Here is a 14,374-nt window from a genome sequence, read left to right as displayed (position 1 = left end):
TAATTGAGGTGTAATCAGTTTGTTAGTGTATTTAATTCCATATAAACCATTTCCCCCGAACAATTATTTATACAAAATAGCAAAATTTAATCATCTTTCCCCTTCTCCGTATTCCCCCTTCTCCGTCTTCTCCCTCTCGTCTTCTTCTTCTTCTTCCACTACACTCTGACGTCCAGCAGCCACCACACTTGTCGAACCACCGCTGTTTGGCTCTACATCGCACATCTGGTTATACATCATCGCTGATGAGCCGATTTTTCTCTCTTTCCCTATTCCTCTCTATCTTCCTCTAACTCTTGGATTCATGCGGCCCAATCCTCATCACAGCTGTCTTGTCACCGCTAGCGTTAGAGTTCGTTGGATTTTTTATTGTTAGGGGTAAGATTTTGGCGTTTTGGATTAATTTTGTTTGGTTCTTGAACACTCATTAAGTTTTTGTGTTAAAATTGATTTACCTATGAAGTTGGATGCTAGATTTGAGTTTTGTTACTTTTAAATAGTTGTGATAGACATTGTATCAATATTTATCGCATATAGACGCTGATAAAATCTACCAATGATAGAAATTAATACAATCTATCACTGATAGATGCAGATAGAAGTCTATCAGTGTTTATTAGTGTCTATCATTGATAGAAATTGATACAAGTCTATCACTGATAGACGCTAATAGAAGTCTATCAATGACTACCAGTGATAGAAACTTATAGAGGTCTATCATTGATAGAGGTTGATAGAAATTTATAAGTGTCTATTAATGATAGATATTTATAGAAGTCTATCATTAATACTATAGTGATAGAAATTGATATAAGTCTATCACTAATAGACGTTGATGGAATCCTATCCGTGGTTTTCTTTTTGCTATTTTTGTAAATAGTTTGACATTTTTTTCTATATGTGAAAAATTTTCTAATTAGAATTAATTAGTTAATTGTCTTATTTTATGGTAAAACTATAAATAACTAATTTAGGGCTGATAAGAGGGAAGCTTTTGAATATCCTTTGAAAATATAGAATATTATTCTTGGAGAGTCTTTCTCGTCTTAGGGATGTATTCTCTTTACTTAACCATGAATTTGACCTAAATATCTTTTTCATTACATCTACGAACCTATATGTGGAGTTTTACTTGCATCCATTTAAAGGTCACATAATTATTTAGTTAACTTGTTGAAGAATATTAAAAGAAAAGAATATGATCTCTTTTCGCAGATCCTAAAGTTTAAATCTGTTATGTAATCCTTTACAAATTTATGATTTTGTATATTTTCGTGATAAAGAAAATATATATTTGTGGTGATATATATTTAAAGAAAACAAGGGGAAATCTTACATAATTATATTTTCACATAAGTTTTATTCTAAAAAGTAGGGGTGTACATAATTCGGGTTGGGAGAATTTTGTGGACCAACCCAAAAATTCAGGTTGACTAATAATGAACCCTATTAGTTCATTTTTGGAGAGTCAACCCAATCCAACTCAACTCAACCCAAAATTTCTGGGTTGGGCCGGGATGGGTCACCGGTTCTGTTACACGATTGCTTACCAATTGGCAAATGCTACACGATCGCCTATCAATACTATTCGATCGCTTACCAAATGCTACACGATCGCTGAGCTCGGCTACACGATCGCTGAGTAACAAAATGCTATATGATCGCCTACCTAATGCTATACGATCGCCTACCAAATGCTACACGATCGCTTACCAAATGTTACACGATCGCTGAGCTCGAGTACACGATTGCTTAGCTCTGATACACGATCGTTGAACTCTACTAGACGATCGCTTACCAAATGCTATACAATCGCCTACCAAATGCTATACGATCGCTTACCAAATGCTACACGATCGCTGAGCTCGACTACACGATCGCTTACCTCTGCTAGACAATCATTGAGTAACAAAATGTTATACGATCGCGTACCCAATGCTATACGATCGCTTACCAAATGTTACACGATCGCTTACCAAATGCTACATGATCGCTGAGTAATGCTATACGATTTGTCGGTTTTATGTTATATTTCATAATATATATATTCGGGTTGGGTCGGGTCTACTTGACCATGAAATGGGATAACCCGAGACCTAACCCAACCCAACCCCAAAATAAAATCTAATCCAACCCAACCCTGTTTAGGTTGGGTAGTTCGGATTGGTTAAATTATAGAGTTTTTTGAACACCCCTACTAAAAAGTAGAGATTATTTTAAATATAATCCCAAAATAAACCCTTCAATTTCCTTAACACAATTTCAACATTGGAGTTAAATCATTTAACTAATTTGAAGTAGAATAAATGATGAAGCAAAGAAATAAATAATCAAATTAACATCATTAATGGGTGTCGAACTTAAACATAGCTCATCTACATATAAAATCAACTATTGATTATAGTTGATTTTATATTATTAGCTTATGCTAGACAATTAATATGAATGTATTCAGTTTTCATTTAATAATTGTAACGTAAACACTACGTATTGATTATAACAAGATGATAATGACTGTTATTATCTTTGTTTACTTTTTGCTATTGGAGAGTAGAATTTGCTTTGGAGTTTCTTAACTATAGCTTTGTTAACTAAATTTTGAGTAAATTGTAACATATTTTTATTTTTTCTTTTAGAGATTGTGTGAACTTTTCAACTTTTGACTTCGGAAAAAATACACATATTCAACTATCATTCCTTTTCTTCCTTGATATGATAAATTTAATGAAAAATTTGTTGAAAAAAAAAACCCAACCAATTCTACAAAATAAACAGATAAATAATTGAAAAATTAAAAGAAAGTAATAAAACTAGAAACACAAGAATTAATGTGAAAAAACTCCAAATTAGAGAGAGAAAAAAATCACGGACCAGAAAAATCCACTATATGAAAAATTGCTACAATCACACTAAATAATTCTATCTTTCCTGACCCCAATTACAATAACAATTTTTTCAAAACTTTTGACTACTCATACATTTTTCTCACCCTTGAATTAGAGAATACAATAGGACATTAATTAGAGTTAGCACATTAAGCTTAAAGTATTTCTAACGAGACAATTGAAAACCAAAGGCATAAGCTCCATTTATAGTGCTTAGAACCCATGATTTTTCTAAACTTTTTCAATGTAGGACAAATTCATGACTTTCTTAAATATTTTTTATGTGTAACAACTGCACTTCTAATATTTTGTCAAAAACTCAATAAAATTGAGATTAGAAAGGTAAGATTTTAAAATCTAGGACCAAATTTAGACAAAATTCAAAAGTCGAAGGTAAAGTTGTAATATTTTGAAATTTAAAAATTAAATTGAAACCAAATTCAAAATGTAAGAATTAAATGTATAATATTTCGAAAAGCTAAGGATGAAATAGAAATTACATCTCAAAATTAGAGGCAAAAATATATTTTTCCCTTGATTTTGTTTTTAGTATGAGCTAGTTAATTTCATCCTTCCTACAATTATTTCAAAAAAGGATTTTTAGTTTGGGAAATAAATATATTTACGAAACTTTCCACATAAGGTCGATCTTCTAAAAATGATAAAAATTTATTTATAGCCTTCACAATGCAATATTGTGGTGCCATCATAAAAGCTGGCATTCCTTTTTAGTAAAATGGATCATATTTATGGTTAAATAATTTTTTTTAATGAAGTTTAACATTTTAAATTTAAAATAACTTTTCCTCAAAAAAGAAAATAATTAAAATAGCTTATTAAAAACAATTACAAAAGTAAAAAATGCAAGTGGGTGCTCCCGTGATACCACGTGATTAAAAAAAGAGAGAATATCCAGTGGCTGACGTTGGTCCACGTGTCACTTGGAGACCGTGTTTGATGATTTCTATTGGCTGTAATTACGTGTTTTAATTATTTTTTTAATTGTACGACATTGATTAATTAATTATTGATACTATTTTATAACATTATTATAAAACAAAAGAGGATATTATTTAAAATTAGGAACCAAACTTTGCACATAAAAACAAAATGGAAATTGAGTAATAGCTTTTTTTTAATGTTATAAAGTGCACAAAAGTGAGAATCTCACCACATTGGTTATTTTAATAAAATATTACATATATATTTTAAGAACTAAATATTATGGCTTCATTACCTAATAGTTGCAATATTTAATTTATAAAAGAAGTGGATTGAAAAATTATTCTCTTTCGTTAAGGATTTAAAATAAGAAAAATATATATCACTAGGATGCTAAAACTATTAAATAAATTAGAATATAGAAGTAAATAATGATACGACACGTGGCCAATCAACATAACTAATCAATAGTTAATTCGAGGTTAGAGGTTCAAATCTTCATATCTTATTATGCTAAACATGACTATAATTCAAATGAATAAAAAACCATGGATGCTATCATTACAAATTATGTTGGAAATTCGAATAACTAATAAGGTGGGCGAATAATCCCATAAAAAAGAAAAGAGGCGAATAAATCATAATTTTATTTTACTATTACAATGAATTTCGAAGAAGGTACTAGAACAGAGAGGCAACAATGTGGGGTCACTGAAAAGAAATGGATGGAAAAAATGGAAAGCTTTTCAAAATGGGGCGGCAAGAAATTCACATCCCTCCATTAATGGAATCTCTGCTCTGCTCCTTCACTTTCCTATAAATCTTTTTCATTTCCATCAATAACTCTTCATTCCCTTCTCTTCTCTTTCTCTTCATTTTCTTCAGCCATGGCCAAGGACTCTGATACCGGAGGCTTCGCCGCCAAGGACTACCACGACCCTCCACCGGCCCCTTTCATCGACCCCAATGAGTTCACTCAGTGGTCGTTTTACAGAGCCATCATCGCCGAGTTCATCGCCACTCTCCTCTTCTTGTACGTCACTGTTCTCACTGTCATTGGCTACAGTAGCCAGTCCGACATTAAAAACGGCGGCCAAATCTGCGGCGGTGTCGGCATTCTCGGTATCGCTTGGGCCTTCGGTGGAATGATCTTCGTTCTTGTCTACTGTACCGCTGGAATTTCCGGTCAGTTTAATTTCTTCACACATTTCTTTCAAATCAACAACAAATCGGCTTGTGGGTGATTTTTGTAATCGATCCCTGTTTTTCTTCAGGTGGGCATATCAATCCGGCGGTGACATTTGGGCTGCTTTTGGCTCGGAAAGTGTCCTTTGTGAGAGCTGTTTTGTATATGGTTGCTCAATGTCTTGGTGCCATTTGTGGATGTGCTTTGGTTAAATCGTTTCAAAAGGGTCTTTACAATCGCTACGGCGGTGGAGCAAATTCTCTCGCCGACGGTTACAGCACCGGCACTGGCTTAGCCGCTGAGATCATCGGAACTTTCGTTCTTGTCTACACTGTCTTCTCTGCTACAGATCCCAAGAGAAACGCTAGAGATTCTCACGTTCCTGTAAGTTTCATACCCAAATTTAATTTCCATGAAGATAATCAATTCCATATGGTAATGATGTTATTTGCCTTTGAAATTAAAGGTTCTAGCTCCACTGCCAATTGGGTTTGCTGTATTTATGGTTCATCTAGCCACCATTCCGGTCACCGGCACCGGCATTAACCCGGCTCGAAGCTTTGGTGCTGCAGTTGTACTCAACCAGAGCAAGCCATGGAATGACCATGTAATTTCTCTTCCTTAACAACCTTTGATTTTATGTTATGAGTTGCAAATTTAAGATTGATATGAACTTTTTTCTTTTTGAAACAGTGGATTTTCTGGGTTGGACCTTTCGTTGGAGCTGCAATTGCTGCATTTTATCATCAATTCATATTGAGAGCTGGAGCTGTTAAAGCATTGGGATCTTTCAGGAGTACTCATAGTGTTTGATGATTTTGTTGATGGGAAGAAATGGCTTGGATTTGGATCTAAACGTTGACGGACATGTATGATTATGGAAGAAATTTGAGTTTGCTTTTTCATGGCACTTCTTTTATCTGTGCCTTCTCTTTCTTTTGCTGCGTTTTTACGTTATTGTAGTTGTTAAATCCTCTACTTTTTCAAGCACATATTTTGAAGATTCCTTAAGTTCACGAACATGGCAAGCTTACCTCAGATCTAAAAGAGATTGGCATCCCATGCATCCATATACAGAGATGTTCACACAGGGTGGGGATGGGGAAGGCTTCCCCGGCCCCATCTTCACTTCACCTCCTATTTCAACCCCCATTAGATTGAGCTGGAAAATTACTTTTTCTATTCTCTTTTAAACCATTTTTAAATTTATTTTCAGCCAAATAAATTTTTCTATATTAAAGGGTCATTTATAATCTATTTATTATTCCAAAAAACATTGTAATTTTTCTTAATAAAATAATAATATTTTATGATGTAATTAAAGTATTTAATCTCATAATTAATAAAAGTTCAAATTTAAATGTTACAATATCATACTCTACCATTCAATTTAAATATTATAAATCTTAAATATTAAAATATCCCTAAAGTAGAGATGAAACTTAGAAAATGGCTAATTATTAGCTTTGTCTCACTCCATATATATGTATTCATTAGGTCTGGATGGGGAATCAAGGAACAGGGGAATTAGGGATTTTCGTCTCATTTGAAGCAGAAATTTACATCTCTTGATATACTTTTAACGGTGTATTTTGTGGAAATGCTTTAAAATTTTAGAGACAAAATTGTAAATTTATGAACTAAATTTATAATAACGTATTATGTATGAAACAATAGAGACTTTAAGTCGGAATACTTTGGTCGATTTTGTAATAGGGTGACCCACTCTTTTTGTTGGACTAGTGATTTTCTGGGTTGGCTCTCACAATGTGTTGGTGTTGGGACCGACAAGGAAGCTTTGGATTAATGGTAATGTGATATTCGGTTTGCCTTTCAAAAAAAAAAAAAAAAGAAGAAAGAAAACAATAGACCTTTTATTAGTGATTTGTAACTATTTTCATTTGTATCTATTTAAAATCAACTCAAAATCAGCTAATGAAAAATTACTACTATCTATTTAATTCTCGCATTTTTTTAATCTTGCATTTAAGGAAAGTCATATACATGTATAAGAGTAATCCGTTGATGATTTTAAATTAAAATTCTAATGAAATGTCAAAATTAATTTACTTATAACATCTTGAGATTTAATTTAATATAATTACCAGAAGTTTAACAACCTCAAAGTTTAGAAATAAAAATGGATATTTATCCTAATCTTAGTTATAAACATCTCTCCACCAACAATGATTACATCATTAAAAAAAGAAAAAAAAAAAAAGAAGGTATACCTTCATTCAACAGATGAAATTTATACGGTAACATTTAAACATTTGACCATTAGATATAAGTTGTGAAAATTTCATGAGCTTTTTTGTCAACAAAAAGGGTAGGACTAGGAATTTACAAAGCATGTGTACTATATCTCCAGCAAATGATAAATGATGATTGTGCAAATGCATCATTTAACTTACATCCTACACAATTCAGAAGCTCAGACAGAAATCATAAACAAAAATTAATCATTTATGTTTGATTTCCATTGGCTAAACTTAGATCCAATGAGAGAGGGAAAAGAAACCTTCACTGCAGCTGTTCTTGTTTCCCACTTGTATCAGCTTCATCCTGAATATCCTTCCCATGCTTCGACTCATACAGTTGTTTCGATTCCTCCAGCTGCTTCGATACCTAATCATTAACCAAAAACCAACCAACAAAATTACGTTTTCCCCATACTTCTTGACATGTCAAACTCCACATATTCTTGTACAATTAAAAGGAGATCGATTCCGTATCAAATGAGATCTAACTATGATGAATGTGATAATTATATCACTCTTTGAAACAGATCTAGATTAAATGATTGTTCTAAACAGATCAAGATATTATTCATTCATCAGATTCCCAAATCAAATAACACAAATGTCGAGATGAACATGTTGAATCAGATTCCTTCACGTGAAACAGCCAAACCAAATACTGATTCGATGACTAACGATGCATATCAATAAAAGTTCCTTTATTTAGTATAAATTCTATGATAGCGTGTTTAACAAATTCAGATCCATTACGATTGTGCATACTCACCAAATATTATGTTCATTTTCATTGTTTGCCAAGGGGGGCTTGGGGGAGGGGGGAGGTAGATAGAAAGGAATGTACTTTAATTGAGTAAGCCATGGGCAATAATGTATCTGGATCCATTGCATCCTCCGGGAAGTTTCGCAAAGCGTGTATGAGTTTTTCAAATGGCAACTTTACCTGCAAAAAACGAAAAATCAATATTAGCACCTACCAGGAATGTACATGTGGCTGCTGAATCTATGAAGCAATTCATAACTCACCAAGTCATCGTGGCAGTACTTTAGAAGAGCCAAACCGACTTTAAAGACAATCGTAACACCCTGTGGTAGAAAACATTTATAGCAAGTGTGAACTTCTTTATAGAAGAACTGTATCAGAAAATGATACATATGGTTTCAAGTAACCAACCTCATAAAGAAAGACATCCCAAATTCGTAGAGCCAAATGGAAGGGAAAAGAGTAAGAGAAAACGGTAATAAACCATTGGCTCGCATACATGCTAGGATTTATCATTTCCCGTGTAAAATGCTCTCCAAGCTTAGGCAGCTGCTCTCTCACAAGATTATCAAATTGAAATAGGTACTGCTGCACTAGAGGAAGCCCCGCCTATCAAAAGGAACAAAAAATGCTCTTCAAATCGAACCCAGCACAATTAAGTTAAGAAGTATTTTATATTTGACACAACCCTCAGAAACGTAATTGATGTCAAGACTTGAGACTTCTTTGTAAAAAATGCACCACCATGAATTCGACCAACAAGTCTAGAGTAGTTCATGCAAGTTTATAACCATTCTTACTCCTAAGCATCCAATCATGCAGAAATCACGGATGAATGAACAAAAACGAAAGAAACAAACAAAAGAAAAGCATATCAGAAACAAAATAAAATTTAGTAAACCAAAAATCTACCATGAAGAGCTGTATAATGATAGAAAAAGGGTCAAATGAGGCAATCTCCTGGAACTTCGTGGGGACATTTAGATGTAGGCGAGGTCAGAATTTGAGGAAAGTTGGATCAATTACATAAAGTCACAAACAAATCACTCGTAAAGTTAATGCTAGAATTGTGTACTCTAATTTCTGAACAGTTCGCTAACTTGATTAAGTGAAAGTGCATGGAAAAATAAAATTCTTCACTTAATCTCTTGCCCTTGGGCAGATAGCACCAGTGGGAGATAAACAAAAGTGTGGAGTAGTTTGTGAAGAAGCAGATGACATTGACCATCTCTTTACCCATTGCACAGAAGTAAAGGATTTGAGGAAAGCTATGTGCTAGGTAGGACTGCAGGGAGCAAGGTACTAGAAAAGATTGGATTGGAGCTTATGGTGTGGGATTGTTCAAAGAGTTAAAACGTTTTCACTTGCAAAATGTTGGACATGGAGATTATGTTGTTTGCTTGCTCAAGGAGTTTAACATTTTACCTACATTCAAAGTAGCAGACCTATCAGAATATAAACCGGCAGGCAAATTCAGGTAATAGTTATACCAGGAACAACTTAGTTTTTGTTGATGGGTAGGGGCAGGGGGAACTGGTGCAGTGATAATGGGATAAAAAAATTTTCATTAGCAGTCAGTTGGCCGTTAACGCAAGATAGTTGTAGTTAATATGTATATGAGTCTAAAACTCAAATAGGTCTGCACCACAGCCATAGAGGAAGCAAGCAATGTTCCTAATACCTAAAGCTCGATGAATAATACTGCTCAGTTTTCATGCTAAAATATAAAAAATGTTTCAATTAAACATAAAGCACCAGAAGGGAGAATATGTCCATTTATTCCTTCTGATTCTCAAATTTTCTGTTCTGTAAACTATTAATAAAGTTGAAGTCAAAATAAAGGAGAGATCTCGAAGAACAGAGTTACCAGATACAATCCTTCCATTGGAGCATGAACTGCACCTTTAAGTAATGCGACCAACAGCCAGAATGCATCCTCTTCACTCATATAGAGAAGCAACAAACCAGCTAAAAATCCCATCCCCTACACGCTCAAAAGCATTACATACCATTCACCACAGAATACAATTGTTAACATATGACTGATGATAAAATATAGAAGATTTGGAACCTGAACATATCCAACATTCCGATCAAAAACCGAATATGCCTTTAAAACATTGTAGAGAGATCTTTGACCAGGTCCATGTCTCTGTTGGAAGAAGACATGAGAAGGAAAGGTACGAGAGATATCTCGAATGATATCCAATTCAGAGGCTGATGTCTCATATATTACCAATTGCTGCAAAAAACATATATATACCACTTGATTACCATCATCCTAGGGACTATAGATTTATAAGACAAAAAATGGCAAAATCTATTCATGTATTCAGAGAAAAACATGCAAGGATAGGTATGAGAAATGTCCCAAAGTATATACAATTCCAAGGAAAATTATCGATTTCTGCAAAGATAAGCCACTTAATACTATATTACTTAGAAACTGTATATTTATAAGACTACAAAAGAAGACCACAAAAATAATCACGTATTGGCTTTGTTGTATAAGATAAGTGTATAGGTTTCTACTTTACTGATGACTAACACAAATAAAAGATTACCATTGCATACTCATAAAAAGGCACAGAAACACATTCAGTAGTAGCTGTCTACCTGGGTAACATAAACGTCATCAAGTATATGCAGTACATAGCATTTATAGTCAATGAGCCTAATCATATCATATGACATCCCACAAATGAAACATAAAGCAGTTAAATCCTGCCTGATATTTTTATTTCAATTTCAATCATATATTGCCTTTTTTATTTTTTAATTTAATTTAATTTTTTTTTTTTTTTGAGATGTAAATCAAATTTGACAAGAAAACACTTCCATTAGTAAGAATGAAATTTCACAACTCTAGGTCATACAAACACCATAAAGCCAAACCAACCATGGAAGCCACAAAATGAAGTACAGGGAAGGATTTCAATCATTAAGAATAGAAAACAAAAAGACACACTAAAAGCAATTAGAAATATAAGTCCAAAAATAGGCATTGACGTGACCCACACTCCAAACCTTACTCCCTCTATTCTGATGGTGAAGTAAAACTCCAGTACTTTGAGAATTCAGTCCATACATTCATTAGTCTTTTTTTTGTAAGTTCAGTTAAACGATTGAAGAAAATGTAGATTGATTTTAATAAATTTTCATCGATTAAATATCTAAAGCTTCTAAAAGAGCCATTTGTATTTTTAAAATTTAACACTTGAAACATTAATTAGGATGCAGAAACTAATTACTTTTTAGATTTTAGAAAGTTTACAACAACAATATTTGCAAAAACTCATTTTAAGACCACGATCTCAAACAAATTCCAAAAAACCCAATACCTCATAAACTCCAGGATTCATCAACAGTAAGTCTCGACTTCCAGAAATCAACTGCCAAACAAGACCCCTTAAACAATCGGGAATACCTTTCCTTATACGCCTTTTAACAACATGAGGTTTTCTCCTAACATAATGCTTCCAGTCACTCCCTCCAACTCCAATCATCTTCCTCCATTTTCTAACTCTCCTTTCCTCCCTGAAATTATAGGATATCCACAATGCATAATCAAATCAATCCTTCATAAAGAAAAGCACAACGTGGAAGAAATTATTGAGCCATCAATAAAAGCATACCTCTCGTTTACATGGGTGGATCTGTTCTTGATTAAAGCATCTGAAGAACTATTGTGTTCCTGTTTTAAGAATCCAAACCTGTCTAATTGCTTGGGCGAAGGAAGTGGACCTGGTTCAAAGTCATCTATTGTTTTCCTTTCCATTCCACCATTACATATGCGCTCTTACATTCCAAAAAGCAGATAACATTCCTCTGTATTCCTCGACATGATAAATTTTTACTGACTACGGAAAATAGGTGAACAATCAACAAATAAATATGGGAAAAGGAAAACCCCTATTAAGAGCAGGCATACATACAAAAATGCTGTAAAGTTCACTAAAATTTCAGAGTACAAAAAGAGTCTGATTAATATAGAGTACAAAATCAGCCCTAACATCAGGTCACAGTGAGTTATATTATTCTAAAGAACTTTTGCAAGAAGTATCAGATCAGTAAATAATTCAAACAGAATGTGAAAACTACTATTCATAAAAGTAAGATATAAAAATAACAAACCAATATTTTAACTGTTATGATGATAATTGTAATCACAGGATACCAGATCATAAGATTTCCATTCATTATAAAATACCCACAACAAGCTCCCTAAAACAACTGTGTTTCAGTTCAACATGATTAAAAAAACCAAGAAGTTCACGCAACAGCAGGCTTAAATTTTAAAAGATGAAAATGTGAAGGTGCAAGAGACAAAAGAATTAGACAAGAGATATTGCCTTTACAATGAGATAAAAGTTGACAACATTATTCCATTCTAGTAAACCCAAAATTCTAGTCTTATAACAAAAGAATTAGACAGAATCATCATCTCAAGCTACTTCACAATAATTCTTGAGAAGTTTGGCATATTCTTCCATGGTCAAAGTATATCTTGCATGGCATTGCATTAACCACTTGATTTATCTACATCACTACGTAAGAAACGAAATGAACCCGAAGTTCGAAATAGCAAGCTAAATAGTAGAGAAGCTGAAATTTGCAACTGGAATCAAACATCAACAGCTAAATACAGAGAGGTCTAGACCAAATAATATGCTTGGCTGCAATGAAATGAGGGAAATGTAGGATCGAGAAAACAGAATAGTGATAATTAATCGAGTTAGCTTTATCAATGAGATATCCGATCTTCTTCCCAGCCGGAAGAGAATCCAAAACAGATGATTATTTATCAAGTTTCTGCAAATTGTTTTCAGAACGGAACAGGATCTAAGTTTTTTCCTGATCCTAAGAGACCACAATTCAATCCCCTAAATTCCACAAGGGCAGACAAATCTAAATCAAGAGTTTATTTCAAAAATATATGAGCTGCAACAAATTTAGATCAAATCGTAGGGGACAAAGATACATATAACAATAAAAAACAAATTCAAAGAACCAGAATGATAGAGAAACATACCCGAAGTCAAAGGATAAGAGAAGATTCGATTACGAAGATGAGAGAATCAGTGCGATTTTGGAACGCGGAAAGAGAGATCCTGTAAAGAACACAAATCCTTTCCCAGAAAAAAGAAGGTTGCAAAATTTTGAATTGTATTTAAGAATTCTATTTTTATTAAAATAAATAAATACAAAATTCTTTCGATGCTATAATTTTACGAATGAAAAACGTAAAACAGCATATGAAATCATTTTACAAATAAATTTATTGGAATAAATCTACCCAAAAAAGTTGTTTTTGAAGAGAAAATAAATCTATAATTAATGTTGTAGAAAAATATGAATTTTATTTTCCTTAAATAGTTTCAAAGATAAAAATTATTTCAAAAAAATACATATTCAAATAAATAACCCTAAAAAAATTAGCTACATTATATAAAAAAATATTATTCAACTTTGTACTTTGTGTCAAAAATACCTCTAAATTTTAAAAATACTCCCAACTTTTAATAAGTATTCAATAATATTTTTACCATTAATTCTGGATGGAAAACTCTTAGTGTTTTGTTTAAAAAGTATTTTTGAATTTTCAAAAGTTTAAAAAATATCCTTAAACATAATAAAAAAAAAAAAAGGTTCACCCTTACAATTAATATATAAACAGAAAGCTTTAATAACTCATTGCAAAAATCTCTCTAAACTTTCAAAGTTGCATTAATATCCTTATCTTTAAAAAAAAAAAAAAAAATTAACATTGCACTTACCGTGCATCCACACTCATCATCTCTCTCTTCCATTCTCTCTTTCTCCTATACTTCAATTTAAGAAAAATCTTGGATTCAGCCTATTGTACAACCCTTGCACCTGATTAAAAGTCGCCACGTGGTAATTTATTATTTTTTTTAAAAAAAGATTATTTTTTCATGTGTTTAAGGAAAAGGGAGCATGAACTTAGGTGCAAACTAGGCTACATCTAAGTATGCTCTTCAATTAATTTCTCTATTTTCACTATTTTACCTATGAATTTGACCTTTGTTTATCTCATAAAAAAAATTGTCTCATTCAATGAAGGTATATAGATTGTAACAACAACAACAACAATAATAATGGAAGTACCAAGGGGATGTAAGGACTTATATGTTTTAACAAGATTTTATGTCAGTAGTTGGGCATATGTTAATATATATATATAAACTTTCTCAAAGTTTAAGTGGGGATCTACAAACAACAAACAAAAGATTCATTGGTTAAGTTGAAGGAAATTGTGTGTACCAAAATCACGAGGAAGACTTAATTTTCGGGATTTAGAAGGTTTTAGTCTAGCACT

The 14,374-nt window shown here is 32.7% G+C and overlaps 2 protein-coding genes across 7 annotated transcripts; one reads left to right on the top strand and one right to left on the bottom strand.

Annotated features, from left to right (window-relative positions):
* The first annotated feature begins 4,584 nt into the window (after window positions 1-4,584).
* LOC120073017 (aquaporin PIP2-2-like) lies at window positions 4,585-5,932 on the top strand. The gene is made up of 4 exons (XM_039025571.2): window positions 4,585-5,012; window positions 5,102-5,397; window positions 5,480-5,620; window positions 5,707-5,932. Exons 1-4 carry the CDS (start codon window positions 4,715-4,717, stop codon window positions 5,824-5,826), a joined length of 855 nt encoding a protein of 284 aa, XP_038881499.1. The 5' UTR covers window positions 4,585-4,714; the 3' UTR covers window positions 5,827-5,932.
* Window positions 5,933-7,263: 1,331 nt separating this feature from the next.
* Window positions 7,264-13,376, bottom strand: LOC120073016 (uncharacterized). Of its 6 annotated transcripts, none has more exons than XM_039025570.2 (9): window positions 13,067-13,376; window positions 11,670-11,894; window positions 11,376-11,571; window positions 10,106-10,276; window positions 9,902-10,018; window positions 8,446-8,643; window positions 8,298-8,357; window positions 8,041-8,214; window positions 7,264-7,641 (listed from the first exon to the last, which is right to left on the bottom strand). In XM_039025570.2, exons 2-8 carry the CDS (start codon window positions 11,810-11,812, stop codon window positions 8,059-8,061), a joined length of 1,041 nt encoding a protein of 346 aa, XP_038881498.1. In that variant the 5' UTR covers window positions 11,813-11,894; window positions 13,067-13,376; the 3' UTR covers window positions 7,264-7,641; window positions 8,041-8,058. The 6 variants fall into 6 exon arrangements, with proteins under 6 accessions (XP_038881498.1, XP_038881495.1, XP_090168280.1 ...); XM_039025567.2 differs by having other exon boundaries at window positions 8,116-8,214; XM_090312154.1 differs by having other exon boundaries at window positions 11,670-11,890.
* Between the last annotated feature and the right edge of the window lie 998 nt (window positions 13,377-14,374).

This window comes from Benincasa hispida, chromosome 3 (assembly GCF_027475165.1).
Source record: "Benincasa hispida cultivar pf3 chromosome 3, pf3_genome.v1.1, whole genome shotgun sequence".
NCBI lineage: Eukaryota > Viridiplantae > Streptophyta > Magnoliopsida > Cucurbitales > Cucurbitaceae > Benincasa > Benincasa hispida.
This window is presented reverse-complemented; position numbering and strand designations above follow the sequence as displayed.

What these genes read in the sequence shown, in the direction of transcription:
- LOC120073016 (XM_039025567.2), bottom strand. Translation starts at nt 11,812, where the DNA reads ATGGAAAGGAAAACAATAGATGACTTTGAACCAGGTCCACTTCCTTCG. An exon ending in TCCACCCATGTAAACGAGAG is followed by an intron (nt 11,572 to 11,669) that starts GTATGCTTTTAT and finishes CTATAATTTCAG; the next exon opens with GGAGGAAAGGAGAGTTAGAA. An exon ending in GGAATGTTGGATATGTTCAG is followed by an intron (nt 10,019 to 10,105) that starts GTTCCAAATCTT and finishes TTGAGCGTGTAG; the next exon opens with GGGATGGGATTTTTAGCTGG.
- LOC120073017 (XM_039025571.2), top strand. Translation starts at nt 4,715, where the DNA reads ATGGCCAAGGACTCTGATACCGGAGGCTTCGCCGCCAAGGACTACCAC. An exon ending in CTGTACCGCTGGAATTTCCG is followed by an intron (nt 5,013 to 5,101) that starts GTCAGTTTAATT and finishes GTTTTTCTTCAG; the next exon opens with GTGGGCATATCAATCCGGCG. An exon ending in CTAGAGATTCTCACGTTCCT is followed by an intron (nt 5,398 to 5,479) that starts GTAAGTTTCATA and finishes TTGAAATTAAAG; the next exon opens with GTTCTAGCTCCACTGCCAAT.